The sequence below is a fragment of the Canis lupus genome, chromosome 20 (genome assembly GCF_003254725.2).
Source record: "Canis lupus dingo isolate Sandy chromosome 20, ASM325472v2, whole genome shotgun sequence".
NCBI lineage: Eukaryota > Metazoa > Chordata > Mammalia > Carnivora > Canidae > Canis > Canis lupus.
Window position 1 is genome coordinate 3,385,796 of NC_064262.1, and position 14,875 is coordinate 3,400,670.

At 40.2% G+C, this 14,875-nt stretch overlaps 1 protein-coding gene across 4 annotated transcripts in view; it reads right to left on the minus strand.

The window, feature by feature from the left end:
- ACAD9 (acyl-CoA dehydrogenase family member 9) overlaps window positions 1-14,872 on the minus strand; it is a 49,554-nt gene extending 34,682 nt beyond the window's left edge. For 2 of the 4 annotated variants that reach the window (XM_025448596.3, XM_049098543.1), the window contains exons 1-2: window positions 14,588-14,726; window positions 8,878-8,971 (exon numbers count right to left, since the gene is read on the minus strand). Coding sequence is in view for 2 of the 4 variants with exons in the window: in XM_049098542.1 (XP_048954499.1) it covers window positions 6,459-6,590; window positions 8,878-8,971; window positions 14,663-14,812 (376 nt within the window). In the remaining 2 variants the exon portion in view is untranslated. Of the gene's footprint in view, window positions 1-6,458; window positions 6,591-8,877; window positions 8,972-14,587 lie in introns of all 4 variants that reach the window. The other 2 variants (XM_049098542.1, XM_025448578.3) reach the window with 2 other exon arrangements.
- Window positions 14,873-14,875: the final 3 nt, after the last annotated feature.

The following is a 14,875-nucleotide window of genomic DNA, read 5'->3' on the forward strand; positions in this document are numbered from 1 at the left end:
GGGATACAATGTATAACATAAGGAATACAGTTAATAACATGTAACAACTTTATAAGGGCACCCATGGTAGGTAGCTAGATTTATACCGGTGATCACTTTGTAATGCATCTAAATGTTGTATCACTATGCTATACACCTAAAACTAATAGTGCATGCCAATTAAACTTCAATTTGAAATACAAAAATAAAATGTTCATTTCTCTTCAAGAAAAGTAAAGGATAAACTGGTCCTCAGTATTAAATAACACAATTTACCTGTACTGTTATGAAGACTCTATCTTATATTCAAAATAATTGAACTTTAACAGGCATTTTATCAATTGTGTCCTGGGACAGGTTTTATTTGCATAATTTTGGCATGTAAATATATTTCATATTTCATGTCTTGTTAACTGGTATATAAAATGCCCACATTTCCTACTATGCTCTCATTTCCACATAAAACAATAGTTTCAGACAACATATGATCAATAAAAAAACTTTAACTTGTTCTTTGGGTAGTGGGGGAGAAAGCAAACCTTCAAAGGATCAAACTGTTCCCTAATTTACTGTACCCTAGGACAAAGCTTAATAACATATCAAAACCACACACATGCACACTTGGCATCAATGATGTAGAATCCACAATGAGTGGCACCCAGGAGAAAACTACCAGGCACATGAACAAGCAGGGAAATATAATTGACAGTGAAAAGAAAAAGTAATCAGTTGAACACGACTCATAAATAATACAGATAGCAAAGACATTAAAGGAGCGATTATAACTATATTCCAAATGCTTGAGAAAGTAGAAGAAAATACAAGCATGTTAAGTAGATGTGGAAGAAATAAAAAGATACAAGTTGACTTCTAGAGATGAAAGCTACCAGCAGAGGTAAGATCACCAGCAGATGAAATGCTATAGAAAAGGTTAGGGTACATAAAGATGTAATAACAACTACACAAAATAGGAGACAAAATAACAGCCTTAGTGAGCCTTGGGACAACTCTGAGCAGACGTACACACAAAATTGGGAGTCCCCAAAGGAGGGCAGAGGAGGACAGAGTGGGGAATGTGGTATATATTTAAAGAAATGGCCAAAAGCTAATCAAAGTTGATCAATACTATCAACATACAGACCAAAGAAGTTCAAAGAATCCCAAGCAAAAGAAATAGGAAGAAAACGACACCAACACACATTATAATCAATTTCCCTAGACCCCCTCAAAAGCAACCAGAAAAAAAAAAAAAAAAGAAACACTATGTAAAAATGATAAGATGGTAGCAGACATCTCGCTGGAAACAATGTTAAGTCAGAAGACATGGAACAACTCCTATAAGGGCTTAAAGAAAAGTATTGTCAACAGGGAAATCTTTTCTGATGAAACAGACTTTTCAGAAATCTACAAGCTGGGGTGGCTCAGGTGGTTAAACATCTGCCTTCCGCTCAGGTCATGATCCCAGGGTTCTGGGATGGAGCCCAGAAGGCCTGCTTCTCCCTCTCCCTCTTCTTGTGGGCACATGCTCTTTCTGTCAAATGAATAAAATCTTTAAAAATAATAATAAAACTTAAAAAAATAAAGCCTTTAAGAATAAACAATTACAATCATAACAGCATCATGAAAAAGTTCTGAAAATAGTGATCATTGTACAACAATGTGAAATACTTAATGCCACTGAATTGTATACTTAACAAGGATTGAAATGGTAAATTTTGTTATGTATATTTTACTGCCAAAAAAAGAAAGAAAGAAAACAGCAAAGTATTGTGGGGTTCATAATAAATATAGAAATAAAACGTATGAGGGACGCCTAGGTGGCTCAGTGGTTGAGCGTCTGCCTTTGGCTCATGTCATGATCCCAGGTCTTGGGATCCAGTCCCACATTGGGCTCCCCTCAGGGAGCCTGTTTCTTCCTCTGCCTTTGTCTCTGCCTCTCTCTGTCTCTCTCATGAATGAGTAAAACAACAAAGGAAAAACTGATAGAAATCAAAAGGAAAAACCACACCCTAGCTTTCTCATTAACTGATAGAAAAAGTGGATAAAAAATTTGTAAGGATATCTTAGATTTGAACATTAACAGCCAATTTGTCCCAATTGACATTTATAGAGTCCTCAGCTAAACAACTGGAGAATACTGTTTTCCAGTGCACAGAGAACACCTACAAAGCAGACCATGATCTCAATAAACTAAGAGGCTCAAATTTATACAAAGTATGTTCTGACCACAACAGACTACTTTTCAGAAATCAACAATGGGAATATCACTACAAATCCTCCAGACTTTAAGAGGATAAAGAGGTAAGACTATAAATTTTAGGCAGTAAGTCCAACAATAGCCTTATATCTCTTAAAGAAACCGAATTACAGTGATCCCTGGGGGGCTCAGCGGTTTAGCGCCTGCCTTTGGCCCAGGGCGTGATCCTGGAGACCTGGGAGTCCCACGTGGGGCTCCCTGCATGGAGCCTGCTTCTCCCTCTGCCTGTGTCTCTGCCTCTCACTCTCTGTGTCTCTCATGAATAAATAAATAAAAATCTTAAAGAAAAGAAAAAAGAAACCGAATTAGAGGTGCCTGGGTGACTCAGTCTTTTAAGCATCTGATCTCAGCTCAGGTCATGATCTTAGGGTCCTGGGATTGAATAATGTGAGCATTGGCTCTGTGCTCAGCGGGGAACCTGCTTGTCCCTCTCCCTCTCCTTCTGCTCCTCCCCTTGCTTGTGCTCCCTGCTAATAAAATCTTTTAAAAAAAAATTCAATTTGTTAAAATTTTCCCATTAAGAAAACTCAAGGCTCAGAAGGTTTCATTGATGAATTCTACCAAATATTTAAGGAAGAAATAATACCAACTTTTACACAAAATCTTATAGAAACTGGAAGAGGAGGAAACACTTCCTGACTTAGTCTATGAGGCGAGCATTATTCTAATTTAAAAACAAAAAGGGACAAAAATGTCACAGAAAATGAAACTATGGACCAATATGGCCAAGAACACAGATGTAAAAATTCTTAAAATTTTAGCAAACTGGACCCAACAATATAAAAAAACATAATACACCATGACCAAGTATGCATTATCCTGGAAAGGTAAGACTGGATCAGCAATCCATGTAATTTACCACATCAACAGATTAAAGTAAAAAAAAAACAAAAAAAAAAACAAAACAAACAAACAAAAAACGATCTCAAGCATATAGAAAAAGCACTCTATGAAATTTGATACACTTTATGATTCAATCCTCAGCAAACTAGAAATAAAAGGAAGCTCCCCTAACCTAATAGAGGGATTAACATCACAGTTAATGGTAAAAGACTTTTTCTCCCTAAAGTCAGGAAAAAGGCAAGGAAGTCTGCTCTTTCTACTCCTATTCAACACCGCACTGGAGGTTTTAACTACCATGATAAAACAAACGAATGGGAAACCAGACTGGAAAATAAGGAAAAAAACCGTCCTTCACCAATACCACCAATACCACCACTGTCTATGTAGAAAACCTTCTGGAACCTACCCCAAAACTCCTAGCACTAATAAAGGAGTTTAATAAGGGGTTTCTTTCTGTTTTCTCTTTATTGACATTTCCATTTTGTTCATACATTCTTGACTTTCTTCATGTCTTCCACTGGTTTTATGAACATCTTGAATACAGGGGTTTTAAAGTCTTTGTCTACTAGATTCTCTCATCAAATCTTTTTTTTCCCCCCCACGCACAGGCCTTACTTTTCTACTTCTTTATATATATATATATATTTTTTTTTAACCAGACATTTCGATTCTAATAATACGTTAATTCTGGAAATCAAATCTTCCCTCTTTTCCAGAGTTTGCTGGTTTTGCATTTTTTAAAAAATTGAGATATCCTGGATATGTAGCATTGTGTACGTTTAAGGTGTACAACATGTTGAATACATTTATGTACCACAATAGGACTGCCATTGTAGCTGTGGCTAACACTTTTGTCACATCACATTACTGGGTTGTTTGTTTTTGTTTTTGTTTTTTTTTTTTTTGGTGGGAATAAGGCCTAATGTCTTAGCACATTTGGTGTTTATAATATGGTTTTGTTGTCTATAATCACTATACTGTTCAAGATTTATTTATCTTCTAGTTGTAAGTTTGGATCCTTAAACATCTCTCATCTGCTGGTAACTACCATTCTATTTTTAGGAATTTGGCTTTTTTAGATTCCACATAAAAATGATATCATATAGTATTTGTTTTTCTCCTACTTATCTCACTTAGCATTATGCTCTCAAGATCTACCCACATTGTTACAAATGGCAAGATTTCTTTCCTTCCCATAAATTCCATTGTGTGTACACAATATACACACATACACACTTCTTTTCTTTATCTATTCATCAGTTGATAGACACTCAGGCTGTTTCCATAGCTTGGCTATTGTGATTAAAGCTGCAATAAAAAGGGGAATGCGCATATCTCTCTGATATCCTATTTTCATTTTCTTTGGATACATACCCAGGAGTGGACTGCTGAATCCTAAGGTAATTCTGTTTTCCTTTCTTATTTAAAGTAGGCTCCACACCCAGTGTAGAGCCCTAACTCAAGACCCTGAGATCAAGACCTAAGCTGAGACCGAGTTGGATGCCTAGCTGACTGAGCCACACAGGTGCTCTTAATTCTGTTTACAAGGAACCACCACACTGTTTTTCACAGTGGTTCAACCATTTACATCACCACCAACAGTGTAAAAGGATTTTCCTCTCTACATGCTGGTCAACACTTTTAGCTCTTCTCTTCTTGACAGCCATTCTAATAGGTGTGAGGTGGTATCTTACTGTGGTTTTAATTTGCCATTTCCCTGGTGATTAGGGGCATTGAGCACATTTTCATGTACCTATTGGCCTTCTGTAGGTCTTCTCTGGAAAATGTCTATTTAGTTCCTCTGCCCATTTTTTAAATTGGATTATCTGAGGGTTTTTGTTTTTGCTACTGAGTTGCAGTTCTTTATATATTTTAGATATTAACTCCTTATCTGATAAACGGTTTACAAATATTTTCTCCCATTCCTTAGTTTTCCTTTGCTGTGCAGAAGTCTGAGTTTGCTGTAGTCCCACAGGTTGATTTTTTATTTTGTTTAAAAAAAAAATCAAAAATATTCTAAATTACTGCTGGTTCTGTCTGTGCCAACATTCAGCCCTAGGTATGTACCTAAGGTCTTCCTAGGTCTTTCCTGAGTCTATGCCTTTCCCTGGGCATGTGTAGTGACTTTATAATTCCCCCTGTATATGTGATTGCTTTTGAATATCCTAGTCTTCAATCCAGCTCCCAAAAGAGGAAAAAGAAAAATGATGGGGGAAGGGAGAGAGACAAAAAAAAGGCACAGGCATCTTAAATCCCCTGAAGTCACTTTGGCCATAGGGGTAAGGGCTTGCAACAATAAGAGAAGGCAGAAAAATGGCCTCTGCCTCTTGGTCTGTACTTCAGTGATGAGAAGCAGCAATGAGAGCACAGATCCTTAATATCTGATGGGGAAGGTCTTTTTTTTCCCCCCTACTCTGGCTCCCAGAAGCCGTACACAAGTTGCCCCAGGAACAAGGGCACATCTGGCAGCTTTGGGGCTGGAGGTGGAAGATGGGTAGCTGCTACTGTGCTCAGAGCTCACTGACCAAAATTAGCTAGGTACTATCCATGCTCCCCTGGAACTGTAGCCTTCCATAGACGCTGGAGTTCCCAAGACAGTTATGTCACACAGATGCCACTGTGGTTGTTATCCAGGTGGGAGACAGATTCCTAGTGCATGTCTACTGCTACTGTCCCAGAATCTTTCAGTCAACTAATATCTGGCAAAGGTACCAAGTGAATTAATGGGGAAAGGATAAGCTTTTCAACAAATGTTGCTGAAGCAACCGGTCAGTTACATGCAAAAAAATCCTCAGATTTTACCTCACATCATATATAAAATTAACTGGAAAGGGATCATAAATCTGAATGTTGAGAGTTAAAAATATAAACAAAAACCACTCTAACCTTGGATTTGGCAAATTTTTTACATAAAATACAAAAAAAAAAAAAAAAAAGCTTAACTACAAAAGAAAAGATGACTCTTAACATTAAAACTTTCCCTAATAAAATGAAAAGTCAAGCCACAGACTAGGAGAAAATTTTTGCTAAACACATAGTAGAAGACTTGTATCTAAAATAAAGACTTCTTATAACTCGACAATAAGACAATCCCATATTTTAATACATAAAATATTTTAAAGACATTTTACCAAAGAGGATATATGGATGGCAAATAAACACTTGATATGATGCCTAACATTACTTATTAGGGAAGTGAAAATTATAACCACAATGATACACCATAACACACAGAATGGCTAAAATTAAAGACTGACCATACCAAGTGTTAGTGAAAATGTGAAACAACTAGAACTTTAACACACTAGTGGGAATGTAAAGTGTTAACCACTTTAGAAAACAGTTTGGTGGTTATTTAAAAAGTTAAACATGCAGACGCCTGGGTGGCTCAGCGATTGAGTGTCTGCCTTCAGCTCAGGGCGTGATCCTAGAGTCCCGGAAACGAGTTCCACATCAGGCTCCCTCTGGGGAGCCTGCTTCTCCCTCTGCCAATGTCTCTCATGAATAAAATCTTAAAAAAAAAAAAAAAAAAAAGTTAAACATGAACCTCTTATAAACCAGATATTCCATTCCTTCCTATTTCCCCAAAAGAAATATGAGTATATGTCTACACCCAGACTCATAGAAAAAAGCTCCCATCTTTTGCAATAGCTAAATCTGGACACATACTGAATGTCAATTAATAGATGAATGAATAAACAAATTGTGGCATATCCACACCAAGAAATACTACTCAGTGTTAAAAAGGAATGAAGTAGGGACACCTGGGTGGCTCGGTTGGTTAGGCATCTGACTCTAGATTTTGGTTTAGATAATGATCTCAGGGTTGTTAAGACTGAGCCCAGTGCTGGGCTCTGTGCTGGGCATGGAGCCTGCTTAAGATTCTCCCTCTGCCCCTCCACCCCCTTAAAAAAAAAAAAAAAAAAGGAATGAACTATTAGTGCATGCAACATGGATGAAACTCAAAATTATATCAGAAGCAACCAGCCAAACACATATGTAATGCAGAACCCTATTAAATAGAATTCCAGGAAATGCAAACTAATTTACAGCAGATCAGTGGTTGTCTGGAAACAGGAGGGGATGAGGAGGAGATAATAAGGGCATGAGAAAATGTTTAGGGGTAATGAATATGTTAACTTAATTGTGCTAAGGGTACCCTTGGGGGTACATATATATCAAAATGTATCAAATCCTATACTTTAAATATGTGCAACTTATTAAAAATCAATTATACCTCCATAAAGCTTATGAAAATCCTGACAAATAAGATAGTAAAAGCTTAAGTAAAAGAACAAGGAACTAAGAAAAGTTACAAGAAGATAACTATGAGAACAAAAATATTTCTAATAAAAGATATGTATACACTTTTATATTTATATATATATATATATTTTATATTTATATTATATCTAATAAAAGATATTTAAAAGCAACTTTTAAAACAGCAACAGAACAAGAGTTAGTAATGTAGAATTTTCTCCAAGTGTGCTGGGGTGGAGGCGGGGACCACAGGACCAAAGCTATTTTAATAGAATTAAAAAGGAAAGAATATTTTACTATTAATTCTGTCATGAGTGTACAGTGGGGTTTTCCAGGGACTAAAAGAAATATATCGTAGATTAAATTCAGAAACAGTTATAAGAATCTAGCTGGATTCTACTTGGTTCTAGCAAGATTCTGATATCTGTTGTTGCAAGTAACAATAAGCTGAATATTAAAAAGATCTACAAAACTGTAAAACCATACTCCTCACTGTATTTTTTCATTTGTAAATAAATAGAATTTCTTAAAATAGTTTCTGTTAATATGTAATGAGCTTTTCATTATTTTTAATAAATGAACACAGGATTTTTTAAATTTCTCAGTTTTAATCTCCTAGCAGGGCACATATTTATAGAAGAACTTTTTGGGATTCTCAGTGCTAGAGAAATACAACTGTCAATTAATCATCACAGAAGTCCCCAGAAAGCTCCTGCCAAAGGCAATGCTGTCAAAGGGCTGGACAATGGGTCTAAGGGAGAGATCTTGCAGACTACACTGGTACCCTCAACCTGTGGTGTGCCATCTGCTAGACTATTCCTGGTTCACAACAAGTTAATAGAGAGTAAACATTTGAAAACATTTATAGCAGTTTTACATTGCCACACAACCAAGCACATGATCAATGGATTTATATTTTGTAGGTCTTTGGTTGTTTTTTTTTTTTCTTTCATTTTTCTAGTCGTTCATTTTATTATATTGTACAAAAGTGTTGTTTTGCAAGTCTAGAAATATTTAAAAAGCAATCATTCACCACACATACAACGAGAAGCACTAGACATCTAATAAAATCACAATTGGGATGATTCTTTTTTTTTCTAGTTTTTAATTTAAATTCAGTTTAATTAACATATAGTGTATTATTAGTTTCAGAGGTAGAATTTAGTGATTCATCAGTTACACGTGATACCCAGCATTCATTATATCACCCATCACCCAGGTACTGTATCCCCCCCTACCTCTTCCCCTCCAGCAACTGTCAGTTTGTTCCCTCTAGTTAAGAATCTTTTATGGTTTGCCTCTCTCTCTAATTTTGTCTGATTTTATTCTTCCTTCCCTTCCCCAATATTCATGTTTTGTTTCTTAAATTCCAAAGCAATTGGGATAATTCTTGGAGCAAAATATTATAAATAGATATTTCTATATGATTAATGACATTCAAGAGAGCTTCCCCCATGTGTATTGCTTTTAATGCAAGTATCAAAGTAACCATTCTTAATATGGAAATTAGTAATGATAAAGAAGATCATACATACCCTCTTCAGTGAAGAATTTTTCTAGAGGTCCCACAAACTGATTGATTTCATTAAGTTCATCTTGGCTAACTTCTGGAAACGGGAAAACTTCTTTCTAAAATGATGAACATTTACTAAAAATTTAATTTTTAGCAACCTCCCACAGTGGTAATAGCAATCAAGAGGGGAGAAAACAGAGTTGCTAGATTCTGTATCTGGTAGGCAGGGCATTACTCACTGAAGGAAACACAATACAAATCCTACAATAGGAACTGTGCAGTAGACTCCACCACCTAGACAGCTCTTCTGCCCAACTCAAGCAGGTTTATTCTTCTGGTCAGCATTCCCTATCAGTAACAAGTTACAATGAGTGTCCCCTGAAACAAAGAGCCCTAACATTTCAAAGCCCTTGGTTTTGTTCCCTGATTTGCAGCCTCCTAGCTTGGTGGCCTCAGCCAAACCCCTTCCCCTCTCTGTGCTTCTACTGTCTCACCTGTAACACACAGGTAAATAGTTACTCAAGAGTGTTGTGAGGATCATGAAAGGCAACAGGATGGGAAATCTCTCTACTGAAATGTAAAATTCTACACTGGTTATTCCAGGGGTTCAAAGATGCTGCACTAACAAGAATATATGGTGGTGGCATGCCTGGGTGACTCAGTTGGTTAAGTATCTATCTGCCTTCCGCTCGTGGTCTTAGAATCGAAGTTCCCCATCAAGCTCCTTGCCCAGCAGGGAGTCTGTTTCTCCGTCTCCTCCCCGCTTGTGCTACCGCTCTCTCTCTAATAAATAAAATCTTAAAGAAAAAAAAAAAAGAAAAGAAAATACACCGTGGTAACAAAGCCTCATATCTCAGGTTCTCACCCAACTGTGCACTCCAGCCTCTGTCCCTCCTGTTCCCAAGACATCCATTACTTGCAGAAGAGGATCACTGCAGGAGACCTAGCTGTGGAGTCAGATCAACCTGAGTTCAACTCTGGCTCTACCACTTACGTGTGTGACTTTTGGCCTCAGGGTCAGCTTCTCTTCTGTCACAGCTGACCCTCAGAAGGTGAGGCTCAAAAGACAGAAGGTATGTCCTGGAATATGAGTAAATTACTTGTAAAAGATACTGGCTCTGCTCTATTTCCACCTCACAGTGCGGAAAACAGCTGAGCTTCAAGTCCATCTCAAACTATTAAAAGGCCAGTGTTCCTAGCTGGCCTATGATTCCTCCCTGGATCATCACTATATAGTGCCTAAATCCTCCTGCTGTGTCCTTAGCCTCTCTGGCTTTCTGGATTTCTACTACTCCTTCAGCTGCCAGCACAGCACGAGTACTTGGATGAGTACTTAGATTTGGTCTCGCAATCGCGTAGAAGTGATGTCCCATGGCACAGATTGCCAGCCCCCAGGAGTCCTGCCTCTCCTCACAGCACCTCCCACCAAGTGTTCAAGAAAGGTCTCTAAAGCAGCAGAGTCCTCAATCTTCCTCCTCTAGCCCCTTATGTATTTAATCAACCACTGAAGGCTGTCCATTCTGCTAACATGCTCCCAAGTCTGTTTTCTCCTCAGGACCCGTAACTACAGGTTTGTGGTGGGTCCCTACCCAAAAGTGACAGCAGACTTAAAGGCATTCCTGTCCCCCAAGCCATCCCTGACCCTGCCCTCAAAGGGTCTAGATGGAAAATATGCTGAGACTTTCATCATTCTGCAGCCTCTTAGAACAAAGCCACCTGCTTAGCCAAACATACGGAGGTTCAATCCAGGCCCTTCATGGCCTCATTGTTCCTGTGGGCCTTGTGCAACAGGTGGTGTCAGAGGAAGATTATTCTGTTCTGATACCAGTAAGCACACTAGGTGAGAAAAGTGAACGGCCTGGCAGCTAGGTGGCCCTCACCTACGACCAAAGAAAGGGATTTTGAAGTGCATATAAGAACAAATCTCTGATAGCAATGTTCAAGAACCCAATGGGGTGCTTCATGGGTGTGGGTTTGATTTCTATCAGCAGGTTTTAAATTTTTTGAAGCAGTGGAACCTGTTTTTCAAATAAACCTATTACAGAAACCAAATATGTAAAATAGATAAAAGCTGAGCTGCTTAGGTTGAGGCTGCAGACAGGGAGGTCACCCAAATGCCTCCCATTCAACCATTCAACTCCTTACTGGTCCCTGCAGTAGCCCCTGAATTTCTATGAATAGCAAGGGTCCAACCCAGGGCAATGTGACAGCTACATCCCTACAGGATCTTGAAGGTTTCTCTTTATTCAGAGATTCTATGCACCTCAGAGTCTATGTTCCAGCTCAAACCCCAGTAATGCTTTGAGAAATGATGTTGGCTTGAATCAGGGCAGTAGCACTGGAAGGGCTTAAAAGTAGTCAGATTCTAAATATATCCTGAAGGTAGAGAAAACAGGATTTGCTGTTGGCTTAGATGTGGATTATGAGAACAAGAGGCATCAAAGGGGACTCCTAAGTGTCTGGCCTGAACAAATTGAACAACAGAGCCACCTGCATCTGCTATAAAAATGACTGGTGGGAGAAGCAAGATTGAGTGGCAACATCAGAAACTCAGTTTCAGATATGCTAAATCTGAGGTGTCTATTAAACATCTGAGTGGAGCTTCTGGGTAGAAAGGTACACATGAAAAGCCTGGGGTTCAAGGGAGAAATAGGAGCTGGAGAAATATATTTGAGTCATCAGAATGTTGATGATATTTAAAACCACAATACCATATAATATTAAAGGAAGAGTTGTGGATAAAAAGAGAAGTCTATAGATTGAGCCTCAGAAAACCTCAACTTTTAAAAAGACCCAGAAATACAGAGAACAAACTAATGGGTGCCAGAAGAAAAAGTAGAAGGATAGGAAAAATGGGTGAAGACGAGTGGGAGATACAGGCTTCCAGGGAGAGAGGTACAGCATAGGGAATACAATCAATGGTACTGTAATAGTGTTGTATGGTGACAGAGAGCGGCTATGCTTGTGATGAGAGCCACTACAGACTTGTCAAATCACTATATTGTATACCTGCAACTAATGTAACATTGTGTCAACTATACTTCAGTTAAAATAAAGATATACCTGAAACTAATACAATACTTTATACTGGAATTAAGAAAAAAAAAAAAAAAAAGGCAGGGGCACCTGGCTGCCTCAGCATCTGACTCTTGAACTTGGGGATAGAGCATCTGACTCTTGAACTTGGGGCCATGAGCTCGAGCCCCATGTTGGGTATAGAGATTACTCAAAAAAAAGGGGGGGGGGAGGGACCCATGACCCAGTAATTGCATTACTGGCTATTTGCCCCCAAAATACAAAAACATGAATTCAAAGGGATACATGCACCCCTGTGTTTACTGCAGCATTATTTATTATAGCCAAATTATGGAAGCAGCCTCAGTATCCACTCATAGATGAATGGATAAAGCAGATGTGGTAATATATACAATGGAATATTATTCAGCCATAAGAAAATGAATCTCGCCATCTGCAACATGGATGGAGCTGGAGCATATGATGCTAAGTGAAATAAGCCAAAAGACAAATACCGTATGATTTCACTCATAATGTGGAATTTAAGAAACAAAAAAAATTAGCAAAGGGGAAAAAAAAAAAGAGACGAACTAAGAAAAATCTTAACTAGGGACACCTGGGTGGCTCAGCGGTTTAGTGCCTGCCTTCGGCCCAGGGCGTGAATCTGGAGTTCCAGGATCGAGTCCCACATCGGCCTCCCTGCACGGAGCCTGCTTCGCCCTCTGCTTGTGTCTCTGCCTCTCTCTGTGTGTGCCTCTCATGAATAAATAAATAAAATCTTAAAAAAAGAAAAAAAAAGAAAAAGAAAGAAAGAAAAAGACTTAACTAAAGTGAACAAACAAGGTGGTTGCCAGAGGGTAGGTGGGTGGAAGGATGGATGAAATAGGTGCCAGGGGATTAAGAATATGCCATGATGAGCACTGAATAATGATTAGAATTGTTGAAACACTATATTGTACATCTGAAACTAACATAACACTATATATTAACAACATTGGAATTAGAAACAATTAAAAGAAAATTCTCAATTCTGACTGGGCTAGTCAGAAAGACTGGTCAAAATTTAGAGATTAAGGAGTCAACAAAGAACCAGCATAGGAGACTGAGAAGGATGAACCAATGAAGTAAAGGGAACCAATGAAGTAAACAGAAAAGCCAGGAGAGAATGGTTTTTTAGAAGCCAGGAGAGTAAGGGGCACCTGGGTGGGGCTCAGTGGTTGAGCATCTGCCTTGGGCTCAGGTTGTGATCCCAGAGTCCTGGCATCGAGTCCTGCATCGAGTTCCCGCAAGGAGCCTGCTTCTCCCTCTGTCTCTGTCTGTCTCTCTCATGAATAAATTTTAAAAAATAAAAAATAATAAAAAATAAAAAAAAAGCCAGGAGTGATGAACCGCGTGTCAAGGAAGAGAATAGACCTCTAGGTTTGACCACATGGAGGTCACTAACTGACCTTTCATGAGAGCAGTTTTAGCAGATTGTTAAGGACAAAAGCCTGATGGCCTTAGTTCAAGATACAGTAGAGAGGGAAGAATCTCTGATGTAGATGAGAAAGGAGAGAATTACTGGATCAATGGCCTTGAGCAGGTGAGATGGCATGGGGTCTAGTGAATGAGGCGGGTCTTTGCTAAGAGTAGAGAGTTCATCCATAGTAACAGACTGTAGATCCTATGGGCACACAGGCTTGGAGAAAGAAAAGCATGAAAGATTTGGGTTTTTTTCACCAATGTGCTGGAAGGCGTGACAGACGTCCCAAGATGGAGTGCCCCAAGAGCCTCAGGTTCTGGGGGAAAATGGTTTCTCAGATGTTAAAAACTAGCTTTGCACTTCCCAGCAGGGCAAACCACTCTTGAGTTTCAGCTTCTGCACCTGTAATGCCTGATTGGAGGAACAGTCTAAAGAAAAATCAGGGAATAACTCCTGAAGTAATACAGTGCCAGCCAAAACTTCCGCCTACGTCAAAGCATTTTACACAGATTTTTTTTTTTCTTTGCTTTGCACAGCACCTTTAGGAGAGAGCAAGTACCAGTTTTACCATTGTGTAGATTAGCACACTCCGGCACAGGAAGGTGAAGTGACTAAGCCAAGGTCACAAGACGAGTAAGTGGTGAAGCGGGCAATCATTACCTACTCTGTCGCCTCTTGCATCTGCACAGTACCTGGCCGTTTAAATAGCATGTCCGCGAGCTACAAATCTCACTATACAACACATGTGTGAGGCAGTACATATAACTAGCTCTATTTTAAGGCTGAAAGTCACAGAGCCAAGGTCAACGCCACTAAGAGGATGGTGAGTGCTTCATAATGCAGCTGTTCACTATGGAGTAACAGCGAGGTGACTACTGGGTGGCAGGGATGGGACGGCGCGGGGAAGGCACCTTGGAGCCAGCCTGCCAAGGGGCCGAATGGGCAGCGGGTGAGGCGCCGGAACTCAGGCTCTGAAAGCTAAGGGGCCCGCCAGGTCCGGCTGTTCAGGAATCAGAGGGCAAGGCCCGCGCACTTGGGGCCGGAGCGCTGAGTGCACGGGCGCTTAGGCCCACCCTGCCTAGGGTTTCCCCAACTGACCTGACAAGAAGTCGCTGTCAGAGCCGTAGACTGACGCCCAGAGCCCCGCGGCCTTCTTCCCTTTCCCTGGAGGGGTTCCAGTGGGGCACAGGGGCTTGGGGGTTTCAGCACCCCCGCCTGGCGGGCCTATCTGCCAGCCAGGTGTGCGGACTCTCACCTGGACCCCTCCTTCCTGCTAAAGGGCGCAAGGCGGGAGGCCAGCGAGCGAGGCTCGGCCAGGGCTCGGCGTTACCTTCTCGATTTTGCCGAGGAAGAGCTGCTTGGCGAAAGCTCGGCTGGGCGGACTGGTGCGCAGCAGGCGCCGGCTCGTGGCGAAGGCCACGGGAGCCCGGGAGGGACGCGCGGCCAGCGCCCGCCGCAGGAAGAGGACCCCGACGCCCATGCTGCCCGACGTGCTGCACGCCGAGCCCGCCGCGACCAGTCTTTCTTAACGCCTCAGTCACGT